General features: G+C 47.9%; 1 protein-coding gene across 2 annotated transcripts in view; it reads right to left on the bottom strand.

Annotated features, from left to right (window-relative positions):
• BICDL1 (BICD family like cargo adaptor 1) overlaps nucleotides 1–15,078 on the bottom strand; it is a 98,952-nt gene that overhangs the window by 9,866 nt on the left and 74,008 nt on the right. The window contains exons 4-8 of one of the 2 annotated variants that reach the window (XM_029220137.1): nucleotides 14,465–14,611; nucleotides 8,712–8,891; nucleotides 7,907–8,125; nucleotides 6,644–6,787; nucleotides 828–958 (exon numbers count right to left, since the gene is read on the bottom strand). In XM_029220137.1, coding sequence (XP_029075970.1) covers nucleotides 828–958; nucleotides 6,644–6,787; nucleotides 7,907–8,125; nucleotides 8,712–8,891; nucleotides 14,465–14,611 — 821 coding nt within the window. The remainder of the gene's footprint in view (nucleotides 1–827; nucleotides 959–6,643; nucleotides 6,788–7,906; nucleotides 8,126–8,711; nucleotides 8,892–14,464; nucleotides 14,612–15,078) is intronic. The other variant, XM_029220147.1, reaches the window with a different exon arrangement.

The following is a 15,078-nucleotide window of genomic DNA, read 5'->3' on the forward strand; positions in this document are numbered from 1 at the left end:
TCCCACATGCCACAACTAAAGATCCCACATGCCGCAACTGAAGATCCTGCACATGGCAACGAAGATCACTAGTGCCACAACTAAGACCCGGCACAGCCAAATAAATATTCTTTTAAAAATAAATTTATGGGACAACTGGGGAAATTTGAACACTGGATACTAGATGATATTAAGAAATTGTTTTAAACTTTTTTACATGTGATAATTCTGGTGTGTGTTTTACAAAAAGAATCTTTTTCTGATAGAGATTTATGTGAAAGTGTTTATGGGTGAGATGACACAATGTCTTGTGATCTGCCTTAACGTGGTCCAGAGGGGAGGTGGAAGAACTGGGTGGCTATAGATGAAACAACACTGGCCATATGCTGGTTAGTGTTGAAACTCAGAGGTACATAGGTCGGAATTCATCTTATGTTTTTCACTTCTGTGTATGCTTGAAGATGTCTATAATGATAAATAAAACAAACAAAAACAACCAAAAAACTAACCTAAAAATTAAAAAGTTGAGGTATATAATGATATTGGAAAGCTGTCTAAGATATAAGTGGAAACAAAAACACAAGACATGTGGAGCAACATCTCACTGATGTTTTTAAAGAAATCTGCAAAAAGTATATTGTACACCTGTATATGCATAGGGAAAAAAGCTGCAAAAAATGCATACCTGACTTTTAACAGTAGTGTCTGTGAAGAAGAATGGGATTAGGAGTGAGGGCGGGTAGCGGGGAAACTCTCACTTTCAGTTTTGTATTCTTCTGTATGATTTAACTTTTAAAATTGAGCACATACTCATGTTACTTTCAGTTAAACAAGTGGTGCCCACTCACTTTGCGATGGCCTCATCCCGGTCCCTGATGGCCTTCTGAAGCTGCTCCTTTGGTTCCTTGTCCTCAGATGTCATTCTGAGTCGGTCTCTCTCCTCCTTCAATGCAGTCATCTCCACACTCAGCAGTGTCACCTAATGAGAGACGAAGGGGATAAACGTGATGATACCACTGCTGCCGGCCTGGGGTGTTTCCCTCCAAGAGGGAGGAAGGAACAAGGCCCAGGCAGGCTCAGGGCCTACGTGCAGGGCAGGCTGGTGACTTCCTGCTGCCCCCTGCTCCAGGAGAGAGGAGGCCTCATGCTAGGCTGCAGCTCAGTGGCCAGGGAAGAGCTCAGCCCTGGGGCCAGATCCCTGTTGTACAGAGCACAGCACCTCCTTCATTTCAAGGCACTCTCAGGGACCTAATGAGTGAAGGCCACACACGCATCAGGGCACTGAAACACATTTTTGGGGGTAGGGACTCAAGTTTTGTTTCTAGCCATCTTCCACTCAACATGGAACAATGCCCTATGTTTCACAGGCCCCTGGCTGGTCCCAAAGCCTGGAACCTGGCTCCCATTTCTGTGACAGCACTTGACGCAGCCTGGCTCTTTCACCTTCTTCCTTCAGCTCCCCAGGTCAAAGCTACATGGAATTTAGACAGAAAAATGATGTCATCACCTTTCACTTCAAGCCTGTTACCTTTTCTGTCGTCCATGCCTCAGTGAATGGCACTAGAGCCCATTTGGTGGTGAGATGCCCCTCCTAGGGGCTCCCTCAGTGACCACAGCTTAACCCACCCACTGTACAGAGTAACCCCTTGAATACCTTGAGCTCTGCCATGCGAGAAGTGTGCCCTATCTATCTGTGTGTCTCAGAGCCTGAGTGCATACAATGCTTAATCCCAAATGCTTGTGCAGTAGACAGTTGTCATTTTTGGGCTAGTCAGCATCCAAAATCCCTTCCTATCTGGGGCATTCCTGGCTGCATGGACCTTGGTAGGAGGCAGAACATGCCCTCCCACTAAGGAAGCCAAAAGAAGAGACATCCTTTCCTAGGTGCCTTGGTCCCCCACCTGGGGCTACAGCAAAGCCATCGGCCACTGGGAAGTTAGTACATGGACAACAAATGGATTTGTTGCCCCACTCCCCATGGCTTCCTGTTTTGGAGCTCAGTTCTCCAGCCTTCCTGTTGATTCTGTAAGATTTCAGATTTAATTCCAATATATTCTCTTTCTGCTTAAGTTAAGCAGAGAGAGTTTCAGTTGTCTGCAACCAGAAACCCTGCCTGGTAGAGCTTTCAATAAATATTTGTTGAATGAATGGAAGGCGGGGAGCCCTTCGTCTCAGTTGATAGGATCAGACTAGAGTCAGGATGCCTGACCCTGCCCTCTTATTAAATATTACACATACTTTTACATCTTTCCAAGGGGAGATCCATCCATACAGGTCTTTCCCTCCCACAAGGGGACAGACATCACCTTCTGTACACTCCTCTGCTCTTCAAGGCCCAGGTCTGATCATCTTTAGACAATGAAGCTGAGCAAAGGCCCCAGGACTAAGGCCGAAGAGCAAGTTTCCCTGGAGGTACTTTGGACCCCCCCCCCCACAAGCTGAGGCAACACAGTTGCCAGCTCCTGGGGTAGCAGCCACTGAGGAGCAAATCCGAGGACACCCAATAATGAAGAGGTATACAGGACAATTTGTTGTCGCTATGGGCAATGGATTTTGTACTCTCAGGTGCGTGGTAGGGAATGTACCTGGTGCTCTGTGCTTTCATGGCAGGGACAGCTCCAGTGAGCTGGGTGAGAAGCCTTAGGGAAGAACAGGCTGGGCAACTGCACAAGCCAGGGCATGCAGGTGCAATGAGCCTTGAGGCAGATGAGGCAACAGGTGAGAAGCCCAGCCTCACCCTATTCTTAGCAGCTTCCGCAGCCTGGTAGGCCAGAACTCAAGACCCAGAAAGCACCTGGCAGAAAGAGCCAGCCCTCCTCAGACCAAATGAGCCCTGATGTGGCCTCAGGCCAGCTGTGGGACAGCCAGGTGTTCTGCCAGCTGAGTGAGTGACAGATAGAACTACATGCTAGGCAGGAAATGCCAACATTTAATGTGCTCCAGACAAAACTCCACAAGAACTTTTTGCTTTGGCCTGGAAAACCTGATCAAGGTAGAGACTGCCAGCTTAGGAGTGACAAAGGACTTACCCTCTCTGAGCTGCACATAAGTTCCATAAAAAGCAGGAATAAAAAGAACTATTCTGGGCTTCACTGGTGGCGCAGTGGTTGAGTCCGCCTGCCAATGCAGGGGACACGGGTTCGTGCCCCGGTCCGGGAAGATCTCACATGCCACAGAGAGGCTAGGCCCGTGAGCCATGGCCCCTGAGCCTGCGCGTCCGGAGCCTGTTGCTCCGCAACGGGAGAGGCCACAACAGTGAGAGGCCCGAGTACCGCAAAAAAAAAAAAAAAAAAAAGAACTATTCCCCACCATCAAGTTGTTGTGAGGATCAAACAAAATAAATAACATCAAGGGCCCCGCTCAGGGTGTAAGTGCCTCCCCCTCCTCCCCCCATATAGACCTTCCAGCTGTCATGAGGACCCACTGGGTTTGTTTATCTGCTGACTTACATTACAGCCACCCCTAAATCCACTTTTCCCCATTAAGGTGGGTGTCCTCGAGATTGAGTAGCATCAAAGGAAACATCCTGAAGTCATATATCCAGGGCTGACAATCATTTGCATGCCTGCTCTAAGAAAGGTGCTGCACTAGATGCTTTAGGAGAAGACAGAAGTACGTCAGACCTTGAGCTTGTTCTTGCGGGGGGTCTAAGGCTGGACTGGGAGGATGAGATGGGAGTGAGCGTAACCATGACAAGGCAGGGCCAGGGGGCTCCCTGAGGAAGGGAAGCAAGAGAGTTTTGAGGAGGAAGTGAAACCTGATCAGGAACTTGAAGGATGAGTAGGGCTGGGCTGTATGTGCAGGTGATGGGGGAGAGTCTTCCAGGCAGAGAGAGCGGAAGAAAAGACCCAGATGTGGGAACACAAGGGCAGCCTGTGCCACGCCCATCTGTAGCCTACATTCAATTCTGCTAAAGCTAAGGAGGTGAGATGGAAACAACAGGAATGGAGGCTGGATGGCTGGATGCAGCCAGACCGTGGTGCCAAGAGGGCTGGAAGCTTCCCATTACTCGATGATGGGAAGTCAATCTAGAACGTGCAAGCGGTGTCCCATGTTCAAGTTGTGCTTCAGAAAGATGGATCCATATCATATGGAAGGGTGACTGGGCTGGGGGAAGACAATCAGCTGGGAAGTGAGGACCAAAGGCAGGGTGTGAAAGAATGAAGGTCTGAAATGGGACAGTGGCTAGGAGGATGGAGGAGAGAGAACCTGCTGAGATTTTAGAGAAGGGGTCACCGAGATCTCATTAGTAAGGGCCTCAACTGCTCCCAGCACACACTCCCCAGAGTTTTCATGTCCCTGCAGTAACTGGCATGTGCTTCAGTCAAGCATAAAGGAGCCAAATAACTGGGTTGGGGACTGTGTTTCTTACTGTGCCTCCCACGACCTGGCTTATTGGCCTGGGAATTGGCGAGGAGCCAAGAATAACTACTTTTCATATTGCTCTGCAGGTCCTCCCTGGCTCCTGGCAGCAGCTCCAGACCCCACGGGCAGCGCTCACTGGAGAGCTGCAGGGATAGGGGAGAAAAGGCTGAATGGGTGGGCAGGGAGCTCTCCACGGCCATCACGAGGGCAGGAGGCAAGTCTTCAGGTCTGGCTATGGGTTTCTGCCTCAAACAAGTAATTATCAATTAAATTAAACCTGGGCTCTCTTTTATTTTAAAATTTGGGAAGGCCTCTGACGGGGTGGGGTATTGCAGGCACTTCACCTTCCAGGCCCCATACCTTTTACCTCTGGCCTAGTTTCCAGGAGAGAAAAGAAAGCAGTGGGAGTGGAGGCTGGATCATGGGCGAGGTCAGACCATGGTCTAGGATCCGTTTGCTGGAACCTCGGTCACATGCCACCTTGTCTGGGCCCTGCTCCCCAAAGGGTACAAAATTGGCCTGACTCCCCTCATGATAGCGAGAGGCCCTGGAGTGCAGAGGCCTTGTCACATCCACCCAGTGCCTCTCGAGGTCTCGGGCAGCACAGGCTTGCGCTGAGCTAACTGCACTAGGCACCTCTGCCCGCCATGATGGCTGCCATTTCCACTGTCCTGGTAACTCAACCCGCATCCCATCCACTGCCCTGGGAGGTCAATGTTACTCACAAGGGACGGCTTGGCTAAGAGCTTTGCAGCTTTGACTAAGGAAGAGATGACCCCTGGCAAAGGCCCAATTCTATACCCTACTTGGGACCAAGTGTGACCATCTGCTTGATGAGGTTTTTTGGAAGGGAATCCACAGGAACTGACCTAACCAGTTATCAGTTGAACTTTTAAGGAAAATTCCCTGGTAGAGATGGTCTCCTAAATAGTTCCATAGCAGACTCTCAGCAACCTCCACCTTGCTAATGTTTCTGAACCCAATAATGCCCTCTCGGGTTTCCAGTTTTCTAATTCAGAGAAGCAACAAAGCAACTTTTATTAATCCAAAGAACCCTTATATCTGCTTTCTCTTGCATTTTATTCTTCGAGTTTGGAAGGTGTGACACTCCCCCACCCCACCCCAGCCAAACGAACGACCACCTGAGGGTCTTAGGTTTTAGGCACAAGAATGTCTTTGGCTGCCCAACCCTACTTCCCAGGGGTTGGCCAGGAACAAAATACAGCTTTCAGGAGCATCTTCCTGTCCTCCTTATCTGGTCATTCACAAGAAGAAGAGAGCAGTAATGGCTGGGGGTGCAATATCTTCCAAGAGAATAATACTAGGAAGTCTAATGGGTACAACCAAAAAAAGGCAGGAGTTTATTTCTTTAAGTTCCTTTAAATTTAAGAAATACTGACTGAAGTGAAAGCCAGGCTTAAATTCCATCTCTCAGCAATCTCTTCCTGTAGCAGGAAGGGATGACTAGCTTTGGACAAGGAAAGAAGGGGGTAGGGTTTAAAATGGTACCTGTCTGGTGTCCCCCACAAGTGGGACAGAACCTCCACACGTGACACCAGTCAAAGGGAAGAGCGTTTATTTATCTCCTAGGATAGATTTTAGAAGCTCCTTTTTGGGTGGGGCTGCTCCTAAGTCCTTTAAAACTTTTCAGATCAGAATATAGATGTCCTTCTCCAGTGTTCTTAAGAGATGAGATCATGATCAAACAGGAGAGGAACACTGAGAGCAGCAGTAAGTGCCTCTAAAGCTGAAAAACAGGCTGGCAGAGGTAACGGCACTTACAAAGGGAGAACAGGCCTGCAAAGATCAATTGTTCCTTGGTTTGCAAACGTCCCTGCTCAGAAGCTGCTGGAAAACCATCAATAAGCGTCCTGGGAGCTATGGCACTTTAAACTGTCAGAATCCACCCAATTATTTGGGCTCTGTAGAGGGCAGTGTGTCACTGGAGGAAATGGAGGGTCAAGCTATTCTTATCCCTGACAATTTCACTTTGGCCTAAACCAGAGGACTGTCTTCTTCGTGGCCACGCAGCATGTGGGATCTCAGTTCCCTGACCAGGGATCGAACCCGGGCCCCCTGCAATGGGAGTGCGGAGTCTTAACCACTGGACCACCAGGGAAGTCCCAGGCTTCTTTTCTTGAAGACACCCAGTTCACCTCAACTTTAGGTCACCGCCCCTAAGATCTGTCAGAGGAGAACTGCTTCTCAAAGAGACGTGGGAGAGGGAAACTCACAGGGGTCCTGAGGGAGCTGGGGACACGTGCACATCCTGCGCTGGGGTGAGGATGGGGGTGCTCACCTGACTGTGGAGCCGCTGCAGCTCTTCTAGGCTTTGCCTCAGTTTACCCCTCTCTCCCTCCATGAGTTCCCTTAGGGCTCTCGAATCCTCACTGGTCTGCCTTATCTGTTCTTCTAAGGAGTCATCATCAATTCTCCGGGAGCTCTGACAGCAAGAGAGAGAGAGCCGGCCAACCAGAGAGGTGGTGAGAGTGGAGGGGAGTGGAGAGATGGTTAGTGGGAGAGATGCAGAAGGGAGAGAGAAAGAGGAAAGGGGAGCAATGGGGAGGGGAGCAGAGAGATGGTTCGGTTTGGGGAAACACAAGATAGTGGGGGGATGAGGAGGAGAGGGGGAGAGAGGAGAAAAAGAGAGGCAGAGGAGGGAAGAAATAGAGGGTTAGAGGAGAGAGATTCTCTTGCTCAATTTCAACGTGCAAACAACAACTAGACATTTATTTTGTTTCAGGTTTCAGGGAAGGGAAATTGTGTGGAGCCAACAGCACACCTCACTCTGACAGCTCCCTTTCCCACACTGACCCGGCCTCCACACTACAGTACGTTCCACAAATCAACACAGCATGTTCAGGTAAGGACAGCCACCCTTTCACCTTACTTCACCTCATATGGGTAGAGAGATGCAACCATTCTGTAGGAGGAGGAAACCTGAAGAAAAACAACAACCCGAGAGCTGGGGTGGTGAATGGACAGTAAGTCTGGCAGAAATCTGACATGAAGCTGGAAGAAATGCCCGTGTGCCTGGGAAGCCTGTGGGAATGTTCCTCTCCTCCACAAGAGGAGCCACGTCTGGAATTCTAAAAGGCCCTTGTTGTTGATCATCCCAACTTTCCATGCTCACTTCTAGCCTTCGAGCAGAGAAGCTTCAGATCTTTTAAGTTTGCCTGTTCAAAGCTAACTCCACCACCAGGACCAAGGGACTACAGAAAAGTAACTTGCAGTTTTTACCGGGATGCAAATTTCTACAGTCAAAGCCTCCCAGGAAAGCCCTCGCACCAGAGGTCCCTGTGGCCTGCACGTAGCCGCATGGAGGGAGGCCTCCTCTGCATCCTGTGCCTGCAGGAAGGGACTCTGGAGTCTTCCATCCCCGGCATCGGGCCCTCTGCCTGCTCCCCAGTGTTCAGTGCTCTCACACGAGGGCTCAGAAGAAATTCTTGCAGACGTTATAAGGTTCCAGTTCTAGGGTTAACCTCACCCTCTGCAGCATTTGGTTTCAACCTCCCACCAGCCAGGTTCTGTGGAGCAAGGAGCTCTCAGCTTGGCCTCTTACCGTGGGCTCCATGCCATCCACAATGCTCTGTATCAGTCTCTTGAGCTCGCTGAGAGCAGTGCGCAAGCTGCCTGCTGGTACATCCTTGGCAGACGACGTTTCTGAAGACTCGTCCATTGAGGAGTCCGTGGAGACGGCCGAGTCAGCGCTGTCATTTCCTCGAAGGTGTGAGCAGAGATAGCGAACCTGGCAGTAGGCTTCCCAGAGCTGCAGTCTCAGCTGCCCCACAAAGAATTATTCCTGATTATGGATTCTAGAGAAGACTGCCACCAGCCATCTTCTTCTAGTGTATGAATCCAAGATACTAGTTATAGGGAAAGTTTTTTTTTTTTTTTTTAATCACCTGTCCCAAGAAATACTGATACTTATTCTGGGCCCAGTACACCTATACAGAGTCCCAATTCTTATTTTCCCTGTCCTCAAGCCCCTCCCATTTGCACATAAAGCACATCTTTATATAGTCTGTTACTTTGGTGGAAGTCAGCGCATGATTGGGGGAATGAGTGGTTATGAGTAGAATGAAAAGAAGCTAATTGGATGGATCACGAATGTTCTAAAACCCTGTCAATACAAGAGGTATGAGGCTGATATTAGTCAACAAGCATTTCCTAAGAGGCACTGCTTCGTGACAGCTCCAGCCAGCAGGCCTAGGGGCTTGCACAAGTGCAGACCACGGGCCCCTGCCAGGCTGAAACTAAACAGCAGGCACGGGGTGACAGGGATGGCCGACGGGCTCTCAAAGGCCAGGGTCTGCCCCAGGATCCCTGGGCAACCTCACGTGCCACAGCGGTGGCGATGCCAGCACCTGCTCTCTCTCCTGCTCCAGCTCCTCGGCCTCCATGCTCTGCTCTATTTCAGACAGGAGGGACGTGCTGGTGGCTGCAGAGCTCTGCAGACTCCTCTCCTCAGTGAGCTCCTCCACCTTCACCTGCAGCTGTCGGTAGGAGAGCCGTACCTCCTGGAGCTCCAGCTGGCTCTGATGCAGCTTTCAGAGAGACAGCAAACGGTGGTGAGGCGGGCTGAACCCAAACAGAAAAACTGACCCTGAACCCAGTCATGCTTTTAGATCCTGCTACCAGTTTACAGAAAAATACAGAGGAGGGAAGAACTGGCTAGACTATGTTAAGGGGATGCAGTCAGCAAAATCCAGATTTGGGAAATTCTATAGGACAAATAGCTCAGTTTCTTCAACAAATAAATTTCAAGAAAAAAAAAAGAAAGATAAAGGGGGAACCTATAGATTAAGAGACTTAAGAAACGTATCAGCCAACTGCCACATGTGGACATATTTTAATTTGTATCTTGATTCAAATGAAAAATGTGAAAAACAATGACATTTATAAGACAATTGAAAATTTGAACACTGACTAGATATTTGATGATATTAAAGGAAATATTGCTGAAGCTTCTAGGTGTACTAGTCCTGTGGTTATATTTTTTTATGTTCTTATTTAGAGGTATTCTTTATTTACAGATGAAATTATAAAAATTCTGGGATTTACTTCAAAATGAGAGGGGAGCAAATGGATGTAATGAAGATAGGGCGGGACTGGCCAGGAATGAACGGTTTGTAGAGCTGGACAATGGGTTACGTGGGATGTCACCGTCTTATTCTGTTTTTGAGTTCATCTGAAATTCTCCAGAATAAAATGTTCAACATGCAAACATACAGGCATACAAAGTAAGGCACCATTAGACTCTCACCAGAATGGCTAAAATAAATAATAGTAACAGAATAATAATATCAAGCTCTGATGAGGATGTAAAATAACTGGGACTCTCATTTCTGGTGGAAATGGAAGATGAATCACCACTGTGGAAAACTGTTTGGCAGTTTCTAATGAGTGAAATGCAGATCTGTCCTACTATTCTATGATCCAGCTGTTCTATCCTGTGATCCAGCTGTTCCACTCTTAGGTGCAGACCCAGTAATAAATGACTGAAAATGCAGATGAAAGACAAACAGGATGTTCACAGCAGCATTATTCATAAAAGCCACAGATGGGAAACAATCTAAACACCAGTAAAGATAGAATGAAAAAAAAAATGAAAAAAAAAAAAAAAGATAGAATGGATATATTCACATGCTGGAATACTACACAGCAGTGAAAAAAAGAACATAGTGCTACTCTATGCCACAACATGGATGAATTTCTTAGACATGATGTTCAGCAAAAACCAGACACAAAACAATATATAATGTATGATTCTATTTATAAAAAGTTCCAAAACTTCATTGAGATACAAGAGATGAAAGTCAGAATAGAAGTTTGCTTTTGAGGAAGTGTTAGCGTATTGACCGGGAGGGGGCAGGAGGAAGACTTGTGGGTGCTGATAATGGGCTATGTCTTGACGTGGATGGTGTTCACACAGGTATATATAAAACTTCAACGGGCTATCCACTTATGATCTGTATGCTTTACTATATGCATGTTGTACTTTAATGAAAAAATTAAGAGGAAAAGGGTTGTTTGGAAAGGAGCTAGGGGTGGGATCTGGAATAACATCTGGGCAGTAATACCAAGAGTTCCCAAACCCATGGGAAAAGCAGTCTCTCCCTACTTTGTGTCATACCTCATGGTTTACAGATAAGGCCCTAGGCCTGGGAGGGGCCTTACATAGCACTAGAAGCTCAGAGGAGGAGAGCGACACCAGTGGTAGAGAGGGGACAGCAACGCAGGCATCATGACCTATGGGCCAGGGCTCCTTCCCTCTCTTTCGTTGCCACTACTTCCCCCTTCTCTACATTCTCTTGTGGCTCCTTCCCTGTGGAGTCCAAACAGGGCACTGCTACCTGGTGAGGTTGTTACTGCTGAATGTAAGGGGAGACCCTACTGTGGCTGCTAAATGCCACACTCTTACTAATATACTCCATCACTACACTTACTTTTAGCACAACAGACCCTAATTGCAGAATCAATCTGTTTGCTAACTGCTATGCACATGTCCATATACTACACGTGCACAGGAGCAATGTTTCCTACTCTTGTATTTGTGGACTGCCCACCCTCCTTTTAAAATATATTTTTGGGGGTGAGGATGGGAGAAGGACTTCTGGGGATTTAAATTTAATTATTTTATCCTTTTATAAAATAGCATTTCTGGGTCATCCCTGTTCATTAAAAAGAGTGAACACTGTATTGTCTTTTCCAGACTGTCATCCAGGTGGGCTTATGGCTCCTGCAGAGATGCAGAGACGAAGGGGCAGTGGGCAACTCAGAGCTCTGTGGTTCTCATGAATGGGGCAAGCTGCCTTGCAGAGCCCGCAGCCAATCATTTTGGTGCCCTGGGAGCCTCTCTTCTGCTGGTCCAGTATCAGAGAACATTTGCTAATGGCACCAGTGGTCTGGATGTGCCTTAACTAGGAAGAGTTTGGAGCCTGGCTGCTTGGAGAACGAAAAAGGAATTGGCAAGCCTGCTCTGCATGGTTCCAGTGGATCAGCAATACCTGCTGGTCCAGTGGGAACTCCTCCAGCCTTGGTTTTGAGGAAACTCAGAAAGAAGAAATTAGGTTTTGGTTTTTTTTTTTAAGATATGCCTAGGAAGCATTTGGCACAATTACAAACGGCATTTACTAAATTGACAAAATGCTTTGCAATTATTTTCTAGACAACTCCACATACATCTCAGCAGGAGAAGTTCAGCACAGACAAGTACAAGTTCTTAGTCACTGGACAACATTAGTTCAATTACTCATGCACACTCAAAGGTGCTTAATTAATTATAACAGCAAAAGAACAAAGACCAGGACAGGTCTGCCCTCTCTGGTCAATAACTGATCCAAACTCAGAAAAACCAAACCAAAGCAAGGAAGAGTCTATTAAATATAAGAACCCTCTAACATAAGAAATATCACCCTTTATAAAACAAAGATGAAACCAAATGTATTTATATGTGTGAACAAGGAAGACACCAAATGTCTTGTGATTGGAGAGTATACTAAGTTCAATACTCATGCCCTTAAAGCTGGCAGAAGTGGGGGCACTCTCCCCATTTTACGTTGCAGGAACTGAGATGGTGTGATGTTAAGTGATTTCCCTAATGGTACACACCCAGAGTCAGGGCGAGGTCTAGACTCCAGTTCATTTGCTTCCTGGGTCCCTACAGTAAGCAGGGTCTGTATTCTCTGCTGATGAAAGCCACCCACTGATTGGGACAAGGCCCCTGCACACATTTATAAGATGCTCAGCTTGGTATGAAATAGGGCAGTTAAGTTGCCCTCAGAGGGACAAATCCTTTACTGGGTATTAAGAGTTCAGCAAAATGCCTGATTTTTAAATTTACTGGGTGCTCAATAAGTAATAATTTTTATCCCTGCTCAGCCTGAAAAAAAAATCAGAGTTGGATTTGATCAGTGGTTTAAAAATCTGTTTGATAGTAGAACCCCAGTTACACAGTGAACCAGATTAAAGGGGACTACTCTGCCTGTGGCAGCCCTGTTGCCCTGCCTGCTCAGCCTTCTTCTCATCCCTTTTCTGAGGAAAAGGATTAAAATCATGGGATTAGATACATTCCAAGGCCACTAGCTCTACATTTTACAAGTCTGATTTAGGACCATTCACCTACTCCCTGAATGAGCTGAAATTTCTATTTCTGTACAGGCCATTTCATCCATAGAACTAATTAGCAACACCTTAAGGAGATTTTTATATGAAGAAAATTACAAATAGTTCGGAAAGATGAGACTTCAGCCCATAAATGCAGATTTTCCAAATCAAGGTGGGAACTCCCTGACTTGATGTAGGCCCTGCACTAGTGATACGCTCTTACTCTTGAAGAAGCCCAACTGGAAGACAGCGAGTGTGCAGATGGTGAGGATGTGAACATGGTGTGACTGCGGACTCTGGCTGCTAGAGAACATACAGCCCACCGTGCCAGCCAGGCACCGCATGGTCCACACTGGTCCTGGCTCTTCCCCATCTCCAGGTCTCCCATTCTTGATATGAAATAAGGACTTTTCATTTGTGAATTCATGCTGAACTAGAAGTTTGTTTTAGGCAGGGCCATTTTCCCATTTTTCTGTACTTCTTTTCCTTCTCCTCTCCATACTCTACCTCAGCAACCCTCAGGAGAGTGCCTGATGGGGTAATAAATGCTGAAACACTGACTTCCAGAGGCAAGTGATACACTGGAAGCTATCATTGAGCACCAGGTAAAGCAGGTAGGAGGGTCCTCTTCTGGATTCTACCAAGGACTTACTACACTTCTTAGGATAAAGGATTCATCTTTCTAAGCCTCAGTTTTAGAATATATGCAAAACCACTCTGTTCTCTGTAAAGTGGCATACAGATGTTCATGCTATTATTGTCATCAACCTTAAAATATGAACAAACTCCTTTCCATTTTGAAAACTGCTGTGAGGCTTTAGCCAGCATCATTTTCTATTCAACATTTACTGAGGCCCCACTCATACAGAGTTCTGAGCTGAAGGTATAAAAGCATGGAGAGAGAAAAGCTGTTAATTTGCCCTAAAAGAGGTTAATTACTCAGATGGCCATTCAACTGACGGTGTCAAGTGACCTTAGCCTAAGAGGTCTCCTTAGCCTAAGAGGTCTCCTTAGCCTAAGAGGTCTCCCCAGCTGAGGGCTCTCCTCAACAGCCAACTGCTCTCCTCAACAGCCAACTGCTCTCCTCAACAGCCAACTGCTGAGCCCAGTGGGGACTTCTGAGGCCTGGTCTTTGGGTGGGGACACACCTGGCACTTGAGTATACTTGGCTGACCACTTCCACACGAATGGCACCATTGCAATCTACTCCGCTCCCTGGCACACTCAGAGGATGCCCAAGGGGAAGCAGCGCATTCTTAGCCACTGGCCCCAGTGGTCCTAGGCCAGCACAGCAAAGCTTTCTCAGCAGATGCTACACTCTATTTCTGGGGAGGCTGAGTGATTATCGTTTTGTTTAGGGGGTTGTTTCCTGTCAAGTGTGAGCTTTGGGATTCAGCTGAGGCCTGGTGGCAGTTCCCAAATAAGTACAAATATAGCCATGAAGCAATTTCCTTTAGGAAGAAAAAAGAGGCTAATTAGGCTCATAGAGGGGTCAGCCTGTGCCTTTGTTAACAACTGGCAGAATCAGGATACAAGTCTTGCTGTGTTCAGTGGGCAGCTTCTTGGTTTCTGTTCAGTGCCAGCCAACTAAATGCATCAGCCTGGGGAAGCAGCAGCAGAGAGCATTGTGAGCCAAGCACAGAGTCACAGGATCCCTCTGAAATCTCCGGCAGGTTTCACAAACCCCAGGAGGCAGAACAGCACTCCTGGTGTTCCAGTCATGTTAACAGCCCAGAAAGAACTCAGTGAAACTGCTCCTGGGGCCAGTGGCTCAGAACAAATTGGAAGGATGACCTGTGGTAGCACTGTGCTTGTTCTCGGCAGAGAAAGACCAGCCCAGTTAGCAGAGCCTGAGGAGAACCATAACCGGGCCCAAGGAGAGACCTCTCAGCTTTACCCACTCCTGACCCCAGTAGTGGCACTGGCCTCCCAGCCTTTCCCTTTGGCTGGGCAGCTAAGCACTCCTTTGATCTGACCCTGGTCCTACATGACTGCTTCTCTGCCCCAGTACCTGGAGGTCTTTGTCATGGCCCTGCCTCTCCAGGATCAGCACCCGGTCCTGTAGCTCCTCCACAGTCCCTTGGAGCAGGTCATTCTCCTCTAAGGTGGCACTGAGACGGTGCTCCAGCTCCCGTTTCCGATCCGACAGCATCTTGATCTGAAAGGGTGGAGAGCCACAAGGGTGGCGTGGAGTTACATCCGGGCTGATGAGTAGGGAGGGAGGGACCAGCCCCGGAACATGAAGGCAGGTGTCTCTCCAAGTGCTCTGCGCAGGGGCCTGGTGCCTCTACCTCTGAAGGAACAGCTGTGAACTCTTAAGCTGAGGAGAAAACCCCTCCCCTTTGGAAACCTGTCTGGGAAGGGGTAGGAGTTGAACTTTGGGGAAGCTGGAATGTGGGGTGCCAGGCAGAGGCAAGGAAGGTTAGTGCTCTCTGGAAATTCCACAGATAAGACAGAGGAGGGCCCCACCTTGCTGCCTATAACTTTTTTTTGGCCCTGCTGCACGGCATGTGGGATCTTAGTTCCCTGATCAGGGATCAAACCCGTGCCCCCTGCAGTGGAAGCGTGGAGTCTTAACCACTGGACCACCAGGGAAGTCCCCTGCCTACAACTTTACTTCAACCC

Source organism: Monodon monoceros, unplaced genomic scaffold (assembly GCF_005190385.1).
Source record: "Monodon monoceros isolate NGI ecotype Baffin Bay Population unplaced genomic scaffold, NGI_Narwhal_1 Super_Scaffold_1, whole genome shotgun sequence".
In the NCBI taxonomy this organism is placed as follows: Eukaryota; Metazoa; Chordata; class Mammalia; order Artiodactyla; family Monodontidae; genus Monodon; species Monodon monoceros.